The sequence below is a fragment of the Periplaneta americana genome, chromosome 13 (genome assembly GCF_040183065.1).
Source record: "Periplaneta americana isolate PAMFEO1 chromosome 13, P.americana_PAMFEO1_priV1, whole genome shotgun sequence".
NCBI classification, from domain to species: Eukaryota; Metazoa; Arthropoda; class Insecta; order Blattodea; family Blattidae; genus Periplaneta; species Periplaneta americana.
The window spans coordinates 112601592-112620610 of NC_091129.1; the positions used below are offsets into that span (position 1 = coordinate 112601592).

General features: G+C 36.0%; 1 protein-coding gene across 1 annotated transcript in view; it reads right to left on the reverse strand.

Moving 5' to 3' along the window:
• Drgx (Dorsal root ganglia homeobox) overlaps nucleotides 1–19019 on the reverse strand; it is a 263542-nt gene that overhangs the window by 188676 nt on the left and 55847 nt on the right. Inside the window, exon 2 of the mRNA XM_069843870.1 lies at nucleotides 18384–18492. Coding sequence (XP_069699971.1) covers nucleotides 18384–18492 — 109 coding nt within the window. The remainder of the gene's footprint in view (nucleotides 1–18383; nucleotides 18493–19019) is intronic.

The window sequence follows — 19019 nt, forward strand, 5'->3', positions numbered from 1 at the left end:
ATTCATTTGTGACTAATACTGTATTAGAATTTTTTTATTGCACTCTATCCAAAGGATAACTTATTAAAATATGCACAGATATAGGCCTATTACTTTCATCTGTGTAGTATAATAGGTAAATTTTAACATCAATATGTATTTTACATGGAAGATTTTAATATAAAAACGAGCATCTTCTGCAGATCTCGTAAAAAGAGCTAAGGAAGAGACTAGTGAAGTGCTTTGTGTGAAGTGTGTCATTATATGAGGCAGAAACATGGACATTACGACGAAGTGAAGAGAAGCTACTAGAAGCATTTGAAAGGCGGATATGGGGAAGGATGGAGCATGTGAAATGGACTGACAGAATAAGAAATGAAGCTGTGTTGGAAAGAGTGGGTGAAGAAAGAATGATGCTGAAACTGAACAGGAAGAGGAAAAGGAATTGGCTGGATTACTGGCTGAGAAAAAACTGCCTACTGAAGGATGCACTGGAAGGAATGGTGAACGGGAGAAGAGTTCGTGGCAGAAGAAGATATCAGATGATAGACGACATTAAGATATATGGATCATATGAGGAAACAAAGAGGAAGGCAGAAAATAGGAAAGCCTGGAGAATGTTGAGTTTGCACTGAAAGACTGCCCTTAGGCAGAATATGTATGTGTGTGTGTGTCTGTCTGTCTGTCCGTTTGGATGTTACTTTAACCTATTTTGTAAAAATATAACAAACAAATTTAATTTATTGTACACACTTCTTCAATTAAGCGTAAATTTAAAAAATAAATAAATAAGAAAGTTATGTAAATCAACTTTGAAGTATCATACTTAATTATAGAGCTGTAGCAAGCCTTTTTATGACTGAAAGCTTTTATAGAAGGCTGTCCCACTGTTCTAGTGTCATGTTATCTGGCTTCTGAATGAAGCACACTCGATTTCTTTCAGTGCTTCACCAATGTTGACGAATTTGTTGACGCACGTAGAACTCTCTAGAAATTCTCTCAACTCCATTTCAAAATTGGAAATATTCAATTACTGAGAAGCTTCCCTCCCTCGCTACGCTTCAAGCTACCTAGCCCGCTTACCCCCACCATAAAGTTCTCACTATGAGCTACGGCGCACGAATACAATTGGTTTCACGAGATAACGAATGACCTAGGCCTATACCACTTGGCGATTTTAAGGTGTAAATACTGGAAATACTGGTCACGTTTTACTTTTTTACAGGAGGGCAAGTAAAAAGTTTTAAAGACTCATTATATTGTATTGACTTTGGGTTATCATTCTTCAAATTTCATCGGACTGATGATCTTGCTATTCTGTATAGTTAAACTACACAAATCAACAAAAACAGAAAATCGATAATTTTGGACTTATCAAGCTTTTCTCCTGTGCTCTTCAATGTTTTCTACTTATATTACCCATATTTTTATTATTTTTTTGTTTTTCCTTTTTTTACACTATGTTTTATAATTATGTATCCATCTTTTTATTATTTTTTACTTATAATAGTTCACATATTATAGTTTCTACTCACTTGATCAATCTCTTAATTAAATTATTTGCTTTCCATTGTTCACATAATGATGATTTGTACTCTTTTATATAAATCTTTATTAAATTATTTCTCTTTGGTTACATATTATGTATTCTGCTCATTCTAGAATTCATTTTGTTAAATTATTGATTTCTCTTTGTTTACACATGTTTCTATTCGTTTTATTCATTCATTCATAGTGTTTTGCCCAAAGGCAGGTCTTTCACTACAAACCCAGCATTCTCCAGTCTTTCTTATTTTCTGCCTTCCTCTTAATCTTCTCATATGATCCATCTTAATGTCGTCTATCATCTGATATCTTCTTCTGCCCTGAATTCTTCTCCCGTTCACCATTCCTTCTAGTGCATCCAGCGAATAGGAATTATAAAGAATGGACACTTCGCGTCGGTACCTTTGATGTAGCCGGACTGATTTCAATGACCTTCAAGCCAGCTAGAGCGTGAGATTCTGCTTTCTCCCTAGAGTTGGCGCTGACATCACACCAGCTAGCAGTCGACAAAGCGGAAATATAACACATATATTATTAATACATCTAGGTACATTATGTACTCAAATAAAATAAATAGGATCCATAAAATAATAAATCCGTCATTAACTGTAATGTCTAGACTCTAGAGTTCCTTTATAATGAGAGTTGAGATGTTGACTCCAACAACAATTGAAATATGTAATGATTTGATAGCGCTGAAAATGGAAAAACAAAACTCTTACGAGAAGTAAAACCATATACCTATATTATATTATATACAAATATTAAACAAATTCGACACGTAATTTTATAATGTATTATATTATTTTATAATATAATTTATTATATCTGAAATATAAAATATTATTATTACAACTAGTTTGTCACTGAGAAATACGGAAAAGCTGTTAACTTGAATTTATTTGAGGCAAAGCGTTACTGGATTATGCAATAAGGTAGGCGATGTTTGGATCCTGTGTCTCAACTCTGTTCTCAATTATTATCTAAGCGTATGCTCGATTACACTAACCTCTAGCGCTTGAAAGTGGAACTAAACGCTGGCGCACAGAGAAACAAAACACAGGAAAATTCGCTCAGAGTCCATTCTTTATAATCCCTATTCGCTGGTGCATCCTTCAGTAGGCAGTTTCTTCTCAACCAGTGACCCTCTTTCCTCTTTCTGATCAGTTTCAGCATCATTCTTTTTTTCATCTACGCTTTCCAACACAGCTTCCTTTCTTACTCTGTCCATTTCACACGTTCCATTCTTCTCCATATTCACACTTTAAATGATTCTATTCGCTTCTTTTCACTTCGTCGTAATGTCCATATTTCTGCCTCGTGCAATGATACAGTCCACACAAAGCAATTCACTAGTTTCTTCTTTAGTTCTTTCTATATAGGCCCGCAGAAAATGCTCCTTTTCGTTTTATTGATCTACTTTATTAAATTATTTATTTTTTATTGTTTGCATGTTATGTTTTGTTAAATGATTTATTTCTCATCGGTTACATATGTTTTCTACTCATTTTATCCATATACGGTATTTTATAAAGTTATTTATTTCGAATTGTTTACGTATTAAGTTTCTAATTATTTAATCCAAATGTTTATTATTTTTATTTATCATTATTTACATTATTATGTTTTCTACTCCTTTTATCCATTATCTTTTATATGAAATTATTTATTTTTCACTGCTCACCTAGCCTCATTTTACTTCCTTCATCCTTCCATTGCTCTTTCTTTAGCTGTTCCTTCCCTCTCCATTACGGTGAAGCTAATCCCGCCCGGGTCTCTTTGTTTCCTTCTCTGACGTGTCTTGAGGAGCAGCAAAGCCTGCTGTCATCATTGTCACCAATTATTACGACGCCCATCAATATCTAGCTCCCCCGGGAAGGTAGGCAATCCCGAGTCTGGCTTGGCAGTTCTGTTGACCGCCACGCGCGCCACCTGGTGCCAATTCCGTGAGTTATCCTACTTAATTATTCAATGAAGATCTCTGGGAAAAGTTGAGATAAATTAGCTTAGGAGAACGTAATCCTGTTACGCGAGGCTGAGAGATGTCGGTTTGTGTCCCGACGACGCACCGGCCACTCTTGACACCCCCGCCCCGCCCTACCCGCGCTGAATCAAAGGTCAGCATCTGTCTCATCTTCACCCCCTAATTTCCTGACCCCATTATCGGCGGAATTAGGAGGATTACTGCATACCCTCATGCAAAACCCGAAAGGGGAGGATGATTAGGGCTGTTGGAATCTCCAGAGACAGGCGGCAGTGGGTTAGGGTGACGTCATGCGGCTGTCGACAACCAGCAACCAGCAGGTGTCCTCGCTCGCTCGGAGGCTGCTCCCAGAAAATTGTGTTAATGCAATCTGCAGTACTATAGAGTATAGATCCGTCTGTCAGAGGTGTTGGATGCGATCGGAGACTGTGTTCGTGAAAATTAAGCTCGAAGCAACAGTCCTCTATTGAAGAGTAATAATCTTGATTAAATTTAAGAAAATGTTGCTTATTAAATGCTTACAATTTAGAATTTAAAATATACAAATATTGGCGACTGTGAAATTCGATACTGCTATTCGTATATTAATTATACTTAAGTAAAAGTTACACATATAATACACTACGATCATACGAAGGTACTAAAGGACGGGAAGGCTAGAAAGATCTCTCTTGTCAGACTGTATTTATTTGTTATGAAAACGTCTAACATGGTCTAAAGTTCGTGAGAGATGATGACAATTATTATTATTATTATTATTATTATTATTATTATTATTATTATCTGTGTCTCAGTGAAACGTACAGTAGAGTCCGTATAGGTCAGTTTCTGTCAGATGCGTTTCCAATTCACTGTGGGCTAAAGCAAGGAGGATGCACTATCACCTTTACTCTAGAGTGTGCCATTAGGAATGTCCAGGATAACAGAGAGGGTTTGGAATTGAACGGGTTACATCAGCTGCTTGTCTATGCGGATGACGTCAATATGTTAGGAGAAAATCCACAAACGATTAGGGAAAACACGGGAATTTTACTGGAAGCAAGTAAAGAGATAGGTTTGGAAGTAAATCCCGAAAAGACAAAGTGTATGATTATGACTCGTGACGAGAATATTGTACGAAATGGAGATATAAAAGTTGGAAATTTATCTTTTGAAGTGGTGGAGAAGTTCAAATATCTTGGAGCAACAGTAACAAATATAAATGATACTCCGGAGGAAATTAAACATAGAATAAGTATGGGAAATGCCTGTTATTATTGGGTTGAGAAGGTTTTATCATCCAGTCTGCTGTCAAAAAATGTGAAAGTTAGAATTTATAAAACAGTTATATTACCGGTTGTTCTTTATAGTTGTGAAACTTAGACTCTCACTTTGAGAGAGGAACATAGGTTAAGGGTGTTTGAGAATAAGGTGCTTAGGAAAATATTTGGGGCTAAGAGGGATGAAGTTACAGGATAATGGAGAAAGTTGCACAACACAGAACTGCACGCACTGTATTCTTCACCTGACATAATTAGGAACATTAAATCCAGACGTTTGAGATGGACAGGGCATGTAGCACGTATGGGCGAATCCAGAAATGCATATAGAGTGTTAGTTGGGAGGCCGGAGGGGAAAAGACCTTTAGGGAGGCTGAGACGTAGATGGGAAGATAATATTAAAATGGATTTGAGGGAGGTGGGATATGATGATTGAGAATGGATTAATCTAGCTCAGGATAGGGACCAATGGCGGGCTTATGTGAGGGCGGCAATGAACCTCCTGGTTCCTTAATAGCCAGTAAGTATTATTATTATTATTATTATTATTATTATTATTATTATAAACAGGATCTAGATTTTGATAACCTAAAAACTGCCAGAAATTACTAAATTAATTACTACACTAATGATTCTGAAAGAAATATTAGTAGGCCTACTCGATATGTTGTGTATCACAAATCAGTTATAATTAATTATTTAATAATATTAATAGATAATAATGATAACAACAATAATAGATATTAAACAGTAAATAACAATAATAATAACTAATAATTATTATAATCTCTCTCTTCTCATTGTCAGTGAATAATAAGTCCACAGTCCTTGATAAAGCTGCATGTTACTGTAAACATCACCATTTGTTCGTAATTAAGAACAAATAATAGTAACAATAATAACAGATAACAACAATAAGACCTCTGATTGAGGTTCTGGCTGATACAGTATGTACATCTATTATCAGGCAGTACATCTTATTTGACGAGTCGGCCTCGGTAGCGTAGTCGGTATAGCGCTGGCCTCCTGTGCTCGAGGTTGCGGGTTCGATCCTGGCCAAGGTCGATACATTTAAGTGTGTTTAAATGCTACAGACTCATGTCAGTAGATTTACTGACATGTAAAAGAACTCCTGCGGGACAAAATTTCGGCACACTGGCGACGCTGATATAACCTCTGTAGTTGCGAGCGTCGTTAAATAAACCATAATTTTTTTCCTCACTTGATATTATGTCAGAGGAAGAACAATTATTGTTTGTATGCATCTGAAGTCTGATTAGTGTAATGTGTAGCTAATCGGCAATGTATGCAATGGAGGGGGAAAGGAACTGACTACTCTACTCCATTATCTCCTGGCCTAGTTGCCTCATGAGGTGTCTTGTTGGTGTCACTTGTGGGGTCCAGACCTGTCTTCGGACAGTTGACTAGTCAACAAACAACAATAATTATTGTAATAATTTCTCTGACTCTTCTTAGTAAGTAATATAATTTAAGCCTACTAATAACAGTCCTTGATAATGATGTATCTTACTCTAAATATCACCAGTCATTTGTAATGAATAAAAAGTAATAATAATAATAATAATAATAATAATAATAATAATAATAATAATAATGATAATTATTAGGGATATAGTAAATTCTTAGACTCTTCTCAGTGAATAATATAATTATTAACATTCCTTGATAGGGATGCATCGTGCTGTATCACCATTCGTTTGTAATTAATAAAAAATGATAATATTTATATTATTATTATTATTATTATTATTATTATTATTATTATTTCTGCTGTCGTTTTTCACCTACAATGGCTTGCCGCCGTATCCATCATTGGGCACAACTTTGTCTAATGTGCTACTCCCTGTGGCAGACCTATATCGAGGAGATGATAGGAAGATTGATGAGAAATTATGGTGAAGGGGTAATGAGGATTGGGAAGGACTCGGTTCATGACTTCTAAAATTCTTATTACGTAGCGAGAGACTTGAGAAACCACGAAAGACACGTCAGGATAACTAGTCCCTGGGATCGAACTCCTGACCTTCCAAATGCAAGGTGGGAATGATAACCATTACACATGCATGCTCGGGAATAATAATAATAATAATAATAATAATAATAATAATAATCATCATCCATGAAAAACTTCCTATGTAAACCGTAAAATAATTGTCGGACCTTCTTAATGAAGATATGTTCACACTGTATGTGTCACTTGCCATTTGTAGTTGATGTAAGGATCATAATTATGAATAACATTAGATTATATTGCGCGTTACAACTGTAGTTTATTTTCTGCAATGCTTAATAGTGATGCTCACACTACAATGTGACTCGACCTCTCCATCAATTTCGTTTGTGACATTTCAGCGATTAGTGAGGGTCAAATGTTGAAAACCTTTGCGAGTTCAGCTGATTTTGACTGCCAAATAATTAAATTTATTGCTTTCAGAGTGAGGACGTAATTTTTTAGATTATTGTGGTGCTTTCTAAAATGCAACACTATGTTGTGTTTATTTTTTACCTATTATGTGCATTTCAATTGCATGCAAAGCTGTACCACAGTCTAGTATATACAGTCACGAAGCTCAATATGTAGTAAATATGCATCCATAGATAGTTGCTAACCACTAAGATCGCTACTATCGCCTCATTGCAGACAATGCGAAATAGTACCTGCACAGTCTATTATCCCTAGTAACCTCATAAACTCAAGATTCGTGATTGTATGATATACTAGACTGTGGCTATACTGTGCACTAATATTTAGTAGATCACCTTCACCCTTATTTGTTATGAACTCAATCTAGGCTATTTCTTGGTCCGTTGACTATTTCCTTTGTTTACATTGTAGAATAATTGATTGGTCTGTTGGTTAGTCGTCGTCATTCATCATCGTCTATTTCATTTCATCTAATAATAATATAATCGTCATGACCCCTTATGAACGTTAGATCACATGATCCATTTTGACAAAAAATGAATACAGTCTGTCAAAAGAGATCTTTCTAGCATTCTCTCCTTCTTTCTCTTCTTCTTCTTCATATTATTATTATTATTATTATTATTATTATTATTATTATTATTATTATTATTAAAGAATTGACTACTATTACGTATTGCTTATTTCTTTCCGTTCATTAGACGCTTAGGGTCGTATTCATAAACATTTTTAGCGTGGGCTTCCGGTGGATGATCAGCGAACTAACGTTTTTCGTATTCATAAATCAGTGTTAGTGATATGATTTGATATGAATCCCGTACAAGTAACCAGTGGATAGCCGGGGCTAGTTTAGCACGCTCGTAGCGTGGGCTAGCGAAATGTCTATGAATAGCACCCTTAAATCTTACAGTAAATTATATTTATTTATTGTAATTCCATTATCCTAATTCCTCTATAGGCGTAACACGCAATCGTAGGGATTTTCTAAAATTCCCTGTTACATAGGCTTATTTTCAATTTCTTATGTACGAAAATACTCATATTACTGATGATTTTGACTCCGTTCTTTTCTAATGTCTCAATTGCGTTTTGTTCAACAATGAAGGAATTTTATCTCCCTTGACTCTTATTTCTTTGACTCTCACCCCTTGTTAATTTCAAAGTTTCCTAGTTATTCAACAAACTAAGTAATACTGATACTGTTCATATTTTAATAGAAGGTAGCTTTATTTTAAAATGTTTGTAAACATTGTGTTGAACAAAAAAATTAATTAACTTAGTTAATTTATTTTTATAATCCAATGATGAGTAGTTGGCTTTGCGTCATTCATTCAAAAGTGATGCGCCGTAACTACGGTATATATTTTGCTGCCATAGTGTTGCCCTCAATGTACCGTAGGAGATGATATATATAGCACCGCATGATTGACGATGATGATTAATGGGACAATACTGGAATGCCGGTAGGAGAAACACTAAGCATCGTCTTTATCCACCATCTATTCGATCTGACCCGCAGGGATTGGAATCCGGGTTATCAGCTTAGAAAGTCGGTTCTCTAATCGTTCGGCTAAAACTGCTTGAATAAATGTATTAATTGGTTGACTCCTTTATCTAATGGTTGATTAATTGATTTGTTGATTGGTTAATTTGATCATATTAGTCCGTTTGTTAGTTAAAAAATTAGTTATCTGTTTGATTAATAAATTAGTCACTTCTTTGGTTAGTTGATCAGTTATTTTTTTACTTGGATGATTATTTGTAACTTTGTTGATTAGTTAATAACACGGTTCCTTTCTTTATTAGTTCTTGTAGTTAATTTGTCTGTTAATTTATTTGTTATTTAGTTCGTTGACATGTTAATTAACTTGTTATTTAGTTCGTTGATATGTTAATTAACTAATTACTTATTGAATTTCTTTGTTGGTTAGTTGGTAAGTTACTTTGGTTGGATGATTGGTTGAATGATGATTGGTGTGGTTTTAGTTTATTGATGAGATTTTCAGTAAAATTATTGATTTAATATTGTGTGGCCAGTCAGCTAGCTAGTTAATGAGTTAGTCGGTTTCTTGGTTAGTTGGTTAGTTAATTTGTTACTCACTTAGTTAATTGATGTAGCTAGATGGTTAATTAGTTAGTCATTGAGTTATTCAATTGGTCACTTAGTTATTTCTCTAGTTAGTTGGTCAATTAGTTAGCTAGTCAGTTAGCTAATTGGTGAGTCATTAAGTTAGCTAGTTAGTTAGTTTGCCAGTTAGTTATTTAGTTTACATTTCTAAATCCCTAAACATTATCGTCGTCTATGAGGTGATGAAGATTGATAGAGGAAGCAAACTTTCATGGAATGTCACTGTTCCAGAAGTTTTCAATATATACAGATCACAGGACTCATTAGGGATCGAAGTCTGGTTCGGTTGGTCACCTGGCAAAGCTCGTCAGGCTTGATCAGGTGGCACCTGACTAAGATACAAAGCTCACTATATCAAAGCTTGTGGGGGTGACGGTTTATCACGGGATCCTATATGTAATTATTTCTTTCCTGACTTCATCGACGCTATGAGGGGTGTCGCTGTGTCTGAGGGTGTTAAATCAGGGGCTGACTGTGCTTCAATTACAGCTTTTCCAGAAACTGCTACATCACTGGTAGACAAGATCGCGACTTAACAACAGTATGGTCATTGATCAATTTAGGCTTCTTGCACATTTACAGAATGTCTTCCAACTGGCTGTCCATTTGACTTTCCATGCATCGTATCATTTTTCAAGTATTGTATTAAACCCCTCTGTATATTTTTAATTGATTGTTTGATGACGCTGTATGACCTGCGTGTTTATGTACCATCAGTGGAATTAGTGATATATATAATGGTATTTCACGAGATGTAGCCGAGGATTCCTCATGAGATTATTAGACAGTCACCTTTCAGTTGGACAAAACTTCAGGGAGAACCCAGACACTCACCTCGCAGTTGGGGAAAACCTCAGGGAGAACAAAGACACATAACTTTCAGTTGGGAAAAACCTCAGGGAGAACACAGATACATAACTTTCAGTTGGGAAAAACCTCAGGGAGAACACAGACACATAACTTTCAGTTGGGAAAAACCTCAGGGAGAACACAGACACATAACTTTCAGTTGGGAAAAACCTCAGGGAGAACACAGACACGTAACTTTCAGTTGGGAAAAACCTCAGGGAGAACACAGACACATAACTTTCAGTTGGGAAAAACCTCAGGGAGAACTCAGACACTCATCTTTCAGTTCGGGAAAACTTCAGGGAGAACCCAGACACACTTTTCAGTTGGTAAAAAAACTTCAGGGAAAACTCAGACATTCAACTTGCAGTTGGAGAAAACCTCAAGAAGAACACAGACACTCAACTTTCAATTGGGGAAACCTCAGGGAGATCCCAAACAGGTAATCAGCCCAGTCTAGATTCGAATTCAAGTTCGAGTGCAACTTCGGAGCTCCCTGACCTATCAATTACGCCGGTGGCCTCTCTATCTCTTCTTCTACGCTGGAAATTGTGGAAATGTGTCATCATTGCCATCGCTGTTGTCAGGGTATGTTTAGCCTATTATCATCTGCTTTCAGAGATTGGACTCCATATCCACATTTCAAATGCTTCTAGTCGTGTCCCGTCACTTTCGTGATGTCGATGTGTCTGCTTCATACAGTGCCACATTCCACTCAAAACAATTATTCACTGGTCTCTTCCTTAGTTCTTTTTCCAGAGATCCGCAGAATATGCTCCTTTTTCTATAAAAGCTTCCTTTGCCGTTCAAATACAAATCGTCGTTGATTTTATGAAACCTCCTATGTGAAAATAAAGAGCATAATTTTTCAGGAGAAAGAAAAAAATAATTAAACATCAATAGGCCTACACTGATATTCTGTATCATATTCACTAAAGTTTTCTACGGAATTATCTAACATTCTTCTGTAGGCTTATTGATATTTAATTACTCTTTTCTTCCTCCTGAAAAATTATGCTCTATACTGTTACGTAGGAAGTTTAAAAAATCAACTACTAAATACAAATACAACATGCGGGTTTCAGGTAAGACTAGTAACCACGAAAGAAATCGGCTGTTTGCTTCTACTTTCTTGACATCTCCTTAAATTCGAATATTGCCGTTCAGTTCCTATGGAAGGGAGGAAAACTCCTCCGATGTAATAATTATCCCTTAATAATTATCAGGGAAAAATTGTTCCGGAGTCGGGTATCGATCCAGGGGCCTCTGGTTGAACGTACCGGCGCTCTATCAACTGAGGTACCCGGGAACTCCAGCCCACATCGTTCCAATTTTTCCATTTATATCCACACAACTCGAGTAGGCTGACGAAACGCCAGAGACCCACATCGAGTGCACTTGAAATTATGGTTTTCTGTTAACGTAGCCTACCTACAGTAACGTATATATTATGCAAATCTAGTTATTCAGGTGAAGCTCCCTGTAAAGCAGATTTGAATAATTTCAGGGGAAAAATTATTCCAGAGTCGTAGTCCGGAGTATTATTTTGTGTTTTCAACTATGTTTTAAGATTTAATATCGCCAGAGTTTCGAAACTAAAATGCAGGTTGTTTAGCTAATCAGTAGGGCCGTGACATCGGGATATTTGTCTTAGTCTGAGGTGAACATGCGACGCCGGACAGAATGTAGTCGACGTGTTTCAAGTACAGGCAGCGGAAGCGAATTTGACACATGACTAAGTAAGCACGTTCCGTGTTTTGTATACGATTATTGCGTAGTATAAAATTAAGACAATACAATCATTGTATAATAAGGGTTAATATCGGAAAGGTCTAAAATGCTAGTGAGGTTGGAATAATTGTTGGAAATCACACTTAAATTGTCACAAAATGGTAAAACGTAAGTCTGAAAAGATGTTTTTTTTTTTTATTTTTAGAGTTTTCCATTACAGTTTTAGAAAGATGAAAACGTATATGGCGTACAATTTTGCTTTCCCTATATTTAACTGTTATATTAATTTATTTATCAAATCTATTCCGTACTTCACTTTTCTTGTTTGTTGTTCGCCTGGTTTCGATTCCTGCTGCAATAAACAACATTCATTTTCAAAGTTTCAAATGAAAATGATCGCCGAGTGTCGGATAGTATAACCTTGTATGCGGGAAAACTGCGTTGAACATCGGCTGAAACCAAGGACGCATATGTAAAATATTTCACATCATCAATTTCATTTCTACATCAAGTTTATAACACTCGCACTTGTCATCTGTCAAAACTTTTGCAATTTTGCATAATGAATTGAAACCACCGGTTTTTGTATTACTGTGTTCATTTTCGCACACACCTTTTTGCTTAGCTTATATCATCTTGCAGACCATTCACTTTTCAGATGAGATTACTTACTATCGAAATTTGCTCCACCAATTTCACACCAGTCTTTTCGAGACATTCGATTGTAGAGAGGATAAATCCAAAATTAGATGAAATATATTGACACGGTATTTTAATATTTGAGTCGCCAAGAAGAGTTTGGGCATTATTTATACAGATGTTTGACGGAAACGATGTAGCTTCCATGACTCCTTTTACGCTGTCAAATTATTGTGCAAGCTTCCAGCAATGATCCCTATCGCGTTAAAATGGAAACAGGAGGAAGAGGCACTCCAGGACACTCATTTCTGAACATTGTTTCTCGATCGGGAACCTTTACAAAGACTCTTTTTTACGTTTGAAACTACATTGTCGACTGCAGGAAAGTGGCATCTAACTTCTTCGGCAATCCTATGACAGGCATAGGCTAGGCAAGTTATGTGTATAACTTTTTTGTATATTGTTTTCACCCGTGTTACTGCCTTTAACATATTATACTATGCTGCATCAGTAACGATGAGCAATACTTTGTCATGTTCCACACCCGTTGGCCATAACAATCCCATGGCATTTTGTAAAATCTCAGTGAATGGTCTGCAAGATGATATAAGCAAAAAAAGTTTGTGCGAAGAATATGAACACAGTAATACAAAAAAACGGTGGTTTCAATTCATTATGCAAAATTGCAAGAGTTTTATCAGGTGACAAGTGCGCTTCTTATAAACTTGATGTAGAAATGAAATTGATAATATGAAATATTTTACTTATGCTCCCTTGCTTTCAGCCGATGTTGAACGCAGTTTTTCCGCGTACAAGGTTTACTATACGATATTCGGCGGTCATTTTCATTTGAAACTTTGAAAATGAATATTGTTGTTTATTGCAGCAGGAACCGAAACCAGGCGAACAACATGCAAGAAAAGTAAGATACGGAATAGATATGATAAATAAATGTAACAGTTAAATATAGGGAAAGCAAAATTGTACGCCATATACGTTTTCATCTTTCTAAAACTGTAATGCAAAACTCTAAATATAAAATAGTACATTATGCAAAGAGCCTATAATGGTAGTAATTAAGATGCGAGTATGTTTATGAAACGAGCGCAAGCGAGTAAATTGTGAGATGTGCGCAGACGCGAAAGTATTGATTTTTTCCGAGAAACAGATGTCGACGACCTTGATATAATCTAGAGAGTAAAAGAAACTTTAATCTTGATATAACCTTGAAATTGAATTATACATTGAAAAACGAGATGACAAATTGAATTTATTTGAATATTATTTACAATTAACGCCAATTATTATAGTAACAGAACTGACTTTATTTCAAATGTAGGTTATTTATTGTGCAATTGGTGAAATCGATACTTGCGCTTTCATGTGGTGCTTTCTGATTGGCGGAACACCTGAACTTTAATGAGTAGGTGTACTTTAATGAGGTCCATTAAAGGGCTGCTACCAGGTGTATAATTACTACATTTCGGCATGGTCGAGCATAAAAATCTTTTCAGACTTATGTTTTACCACTTTGTAACAATTTAAGTATGATTTCCAACAATTATTCCAACCTCACCAGCATTTCAGACCTTTTCGATATTAACCCTTATTATACAATGATTGTATTGTCTTGATTTTATACTGCGCAATAATCGTATACAAAACACGGAACGTACTTGGTTAGGCGTGTGTCAAATTCGCTTCCGCTGCCTGTACTTGAAACACGTCGACTACATTCTGTCCGGCGTCGTATGTTCACCACGGATTAATACTAATATACCGATGTCACGACCCTACTAATCAGATTAATATTGCCCATGACTTGATGGGTTGTCCACTACTTTTGATCCGAAATACCTGACTAGGACAAACAACTGGCCACTCGTGATATGTATCTTTATGTACAGTCTAAAACCCAAAATAATGCGGTAATTGTTCTAGAACGATCATCACCGCAGAAGTCTAATTCTTTACTCCTTGTCGGAATTCGAACTCGAGTTCTCTGGGTTTGAGGCTATAAATTCTGCAGTACCAGCGATAGCAGAAGACTAGAGTTCTTTCACGGCCGTAAATATTTTACAAGGCACACTCGGCTTCACGTTTCTTTCATAAAAGCGATACAAAGCATTTTTATCGATTCTTTAAAATCCGCCAGGAAAGGTTTGAACCTGCTAACTTCATACGTAATGGCAAGTGCGGTAGCCACTAGATCGTCGAGGACGACCTGTTTGCTGGATAAGACATTGTTGCACTGAAGCGAATTATTTTTCGTCACGAGAAATGTCTTCATCGCGCCAAATGGAGAGGAACAATGTCTCTTTTTCAGAACGCCACCAGATCGTTGCGTGAATTATTCCTGTAGACGTCATTTTCTTTGCATACTTTGAACATTACTTTCGTGAAACCTATAAGAGCAGAAAGGGGATGGAACACATTCATTGTTGCGTCAAGTTTTTATAGGCGGAGGGAGTTGAGGGGTTCGCTGGCTGGTGTTGCAGGTACGGCTCGCTGGAAAGTGACAATAAAGCGAAGAAGCAAAGCAGCGCCAGAGTTCTACGCCCGCAGGAATCTTTTTTTGATGTAGTCTTCACTGAAAGGTAATTTATTTGCGTTTACATTTAATGTAATTTTGTGCAAAAAATCTAAATAATTTTAAAGAAAACAGGGTTTTCGCTGAGGCCTGTGTGATGTTAAACGGAATTCTATCTCGTATCCTTTTACAAACACGAATGAAACGCGTCGGGCAATGTTATATGTTTGTATTTCTTGGAAAACGGTTTGTTGGTTTATTATTTTTATTTTTTTGCCCTATACCACCCAGCGGCAACTTAGCCTTAAGGCAAATAGCGATTCCTGAAATGGCTTGAATGGGATTAAACCACTTCAAAATATTTTCCAGTACTCTTTCTAAGAATGCAATTACGTGAAAATATATTACAGTTTCTACACTATTTCTTCCTTTTAGGAGTTAATGTATACTATTATGCAAAATTGGGCGGCGCCAATAGAAAAGCAGTGGATTGAACTCTAGTGTAGCTCAGTGGTTAGAACACTTGGTACCAAGGACCCGGGCTCGAATATTTCTCCTCTAATAATCATTGTTACCATAACAGATACATTCTGCAGCACCAAAAATTAATTTTTAAGTAGATTCTTCGCCCAACAGTGCATATTACTGTGAAATCCCGGTCATCAAGTCACTGAATTAAGTGTGCTCCTTGTATAATAGCAGTTAATATGTGTCCATATGTGTCGAACTTGGAGTCAGGCCACAAAAGAAAAAAACACTAGAGAAGGGGGATTCGATCCGGTGCTGTGGATTGAACTTCGGCGTAGCTCAGTAAATCAGTGGTAGCGTAGCACTTGGTACGTAGAACCAAGGACCCGGTTCGATCCCCGGTGCCGGAGCGAATTTTTCTCGTCTAATAATCATTATCTTATTTATGAATTGGTCGGCAGTAAAGATTTTTATTGCTCTTTTATCAACATCCTAAACTCAGTTCTCCTGGTAACCCAATGGCATAAGTATTTAGTACACTGTGCCTTTCTGTAAAATTCCTAGGTAACCGAGCGAGTTGGGTCAGACGGTAACGTTTGAGACTTCCATTCGGCAGGTGCCGGGTTCAAACCCCGCGGCCGACTAATGTGACTGGGGTTTTTCATAGCTTCCCTCAGTTACAAAGCTAAATGCCGGAGTGCAAATTCGTATACCATGATTCATCACCACCTCAATCGCCAATATAATAAACATTAATCAAAATTTAAAATCAATTTGAGGAACACTAGCCATCTATAACACACGGCAATAGAAACAAAAAACTAAAAAATATTAAGTACAATCTAGTGATATACCCAAAGATCCTACACACACGATATGACCATAGACTTTAAAGCGTGTAGGTCTATAAATAAACTTAATAATAATAATAATAATAATGATAATAATAATGATAATAATGATAATAATAATGATAATAATGATAATAATAATAATAATATGTATATATATATATTTTTTTTTTTTTTTTCTAGGGATTACATAATCAGTGATAAATTGTACGTTATTTATTTATTTTTATTTATTTATTTATTTATTTATTTAACCTGGTAGAGATAAGGCCATAAGGCCTTCTCTCCCCCTCCACCAGGGGATTACAACTACAATATTAAGAATACAATTACAATTATAATTACAATTAGTATTAAATTTACAAATACAATAAAAATCAAAGTACTAAAAGATTAACTGACTAATAAAAGCTAGACACTTTATTGCAAAAGTTAAGAAGAGAGAAATTCTTTTTTATTAATTAAGTAAAAATTAAACCTACTCTATGCAGTAAGAAAATGCTTAATAAGTTTGCTTTTGAACGCTACTAAATTCCGACAGTCTCTGATGTCACTGGGTAGGGTATTCTACAAGCGCGAGAGCGAGATTGTGTATGATGATGAATATGATGATGTCTTATGTGTTGGTATGGCTAGTATGCGGCTATTTTAGTATGTAGCTATGTTATGTATTTGGTGTATGATTATTATTACTATTACTACTGCTATTATTATTATTATTATTATTATTATTATTATTATTATTAGGGTTGTCAGATAATCATGAATAAAAACAGGACAAATTGGTTCGAAAAAGAGGACAAAAGCAGGACAAAATCACGTTTCTGGACATCTTACATCTTATGATTTTTAGATTAAGCTACAAAATTGGTGTTACTCATTTTTTAGGTTTATGCTAAATAATTACTTGCAAAACAAGAAAACAATTATTAGAAATTAATTTAACATAAAAATCAATAAATTACAGTAATGTACTTCTTAGCAGTGCAGATTAAAAAATGCATGAAATATGTCCAGTTTTTTTTATCGCGAAATTTTAAAGTGTAATTAGAATAACTAACACAGTCGTCATATATTTACTGAGAGATGACTGAAGAAATTCTGAAGTATTCACTACAGTGGAAGAATAAATCCGTGTGTCCAAGTTTCACTCATGCTGATTTTCAGATAATAAAAATTTTAATTATGGGTGATTCAACTCTGACACTAAAAGCGTTAATTGAGCGGTATATAGTCAAAAGTACTTAACCCACAATTCTGAAAATCATTATAGCTTTATCTCTGGAAATTCAATCAAGAATGACTTTTATATTGCTAACTTGTTCCGATTTATAAATTTCGAAGGTAACATTGAAGGGAATTCAGTGCCTGAATAAAATCTATGAACGTAAAATGAAGTTTTATTCCCTGTTCAGAATTGTGTTTTGAAACAGACTTATGAAAAAACAGAGGGTTATGACTTTTCCATAAAAAATATGGGGATTTAAGAAATTCAAAAAAAATAATAAATGCAGGACGATATGACTGACCTTCAAAATATGGACATTTTCTGCTAAATACGGATCTCTGGTAACCATTATTATTATTATTATTATTATTATTATTATTATTATTATTATCATTATTATTATTATTCATTATCATTATTATTCCACAGAGTAGTTTATTTAAAATATTAATTTTGGGAATTAATGAAAGGATCAATATTTTCTCTGAAGCTTTAAAAGATGTGACTTATTTTTGGTAGGACTATAGGTACAAGATCAATATTTTTATTAAGTTATAAGAATTTAAAATTAGTTTTCCTTTTTCTGTTGTAGACTACTTTTCTGGAATTTGGACTTTTCTTCTAATCACAAAACATTTGCTTACTTATTATTATTATTATTATTATTATTATTATTATTATTATTATTATTATTATTATTATTACAAGAGTTGTGAGACGGGCCCACACTGCAGAGTTGTACTTACAGGGGTGCGTAGGTGTGAAGGGGTAGTCGAGCGACGGCAACCTCGGGGCCGTGGAGGGATGCAACGAGGGCGGGCAGTGGTAGCAGAACATACTGCGGTGCCCCGCTATCTGCAACAAACAGGAATACGTGAACCACATTAATCCCAATGTTTGTTCATTTTATTAGGTTTTCATTCTTCAGAAGAGCCGGGTTTTCTGTGTTTGGATTAGCTGCGCATCAAAGCGGCCCCGGGAGCGCAAAATGTAGACATTTCATAATTCCGCGCTCGTATTTGCTCTGGCCTCTCTCTGTGATTTGATTTGCGTTCCCGCCCGCCCGTGTAAATCGCATTTATAGCGGGACTCGTGTTTGCATTGTTCCCGGGTTCTGAACCCTGGACCTCCTGACGTGGGCGCGTCTCCTAGCAACTGTCTAATTATCGTCGCTAAGTGGCTGACATCATGCGCGTGTCAAAGGTCGCGTGGCCGCCGCGAGGGGTGCACAAGGTCAGGCAGCCCGTCGACTCCGCGTGCCCTCCAAGAAGCGGGCCTGGCCAGCCCTGCCCGTAGCAATTGTGCTAATAGAATCTTCTCGTTGAGCAGCTGCGCCGCCACAACAGTGACGTCAGTGACGCGAGCTGTCGTGGTCTATTTCA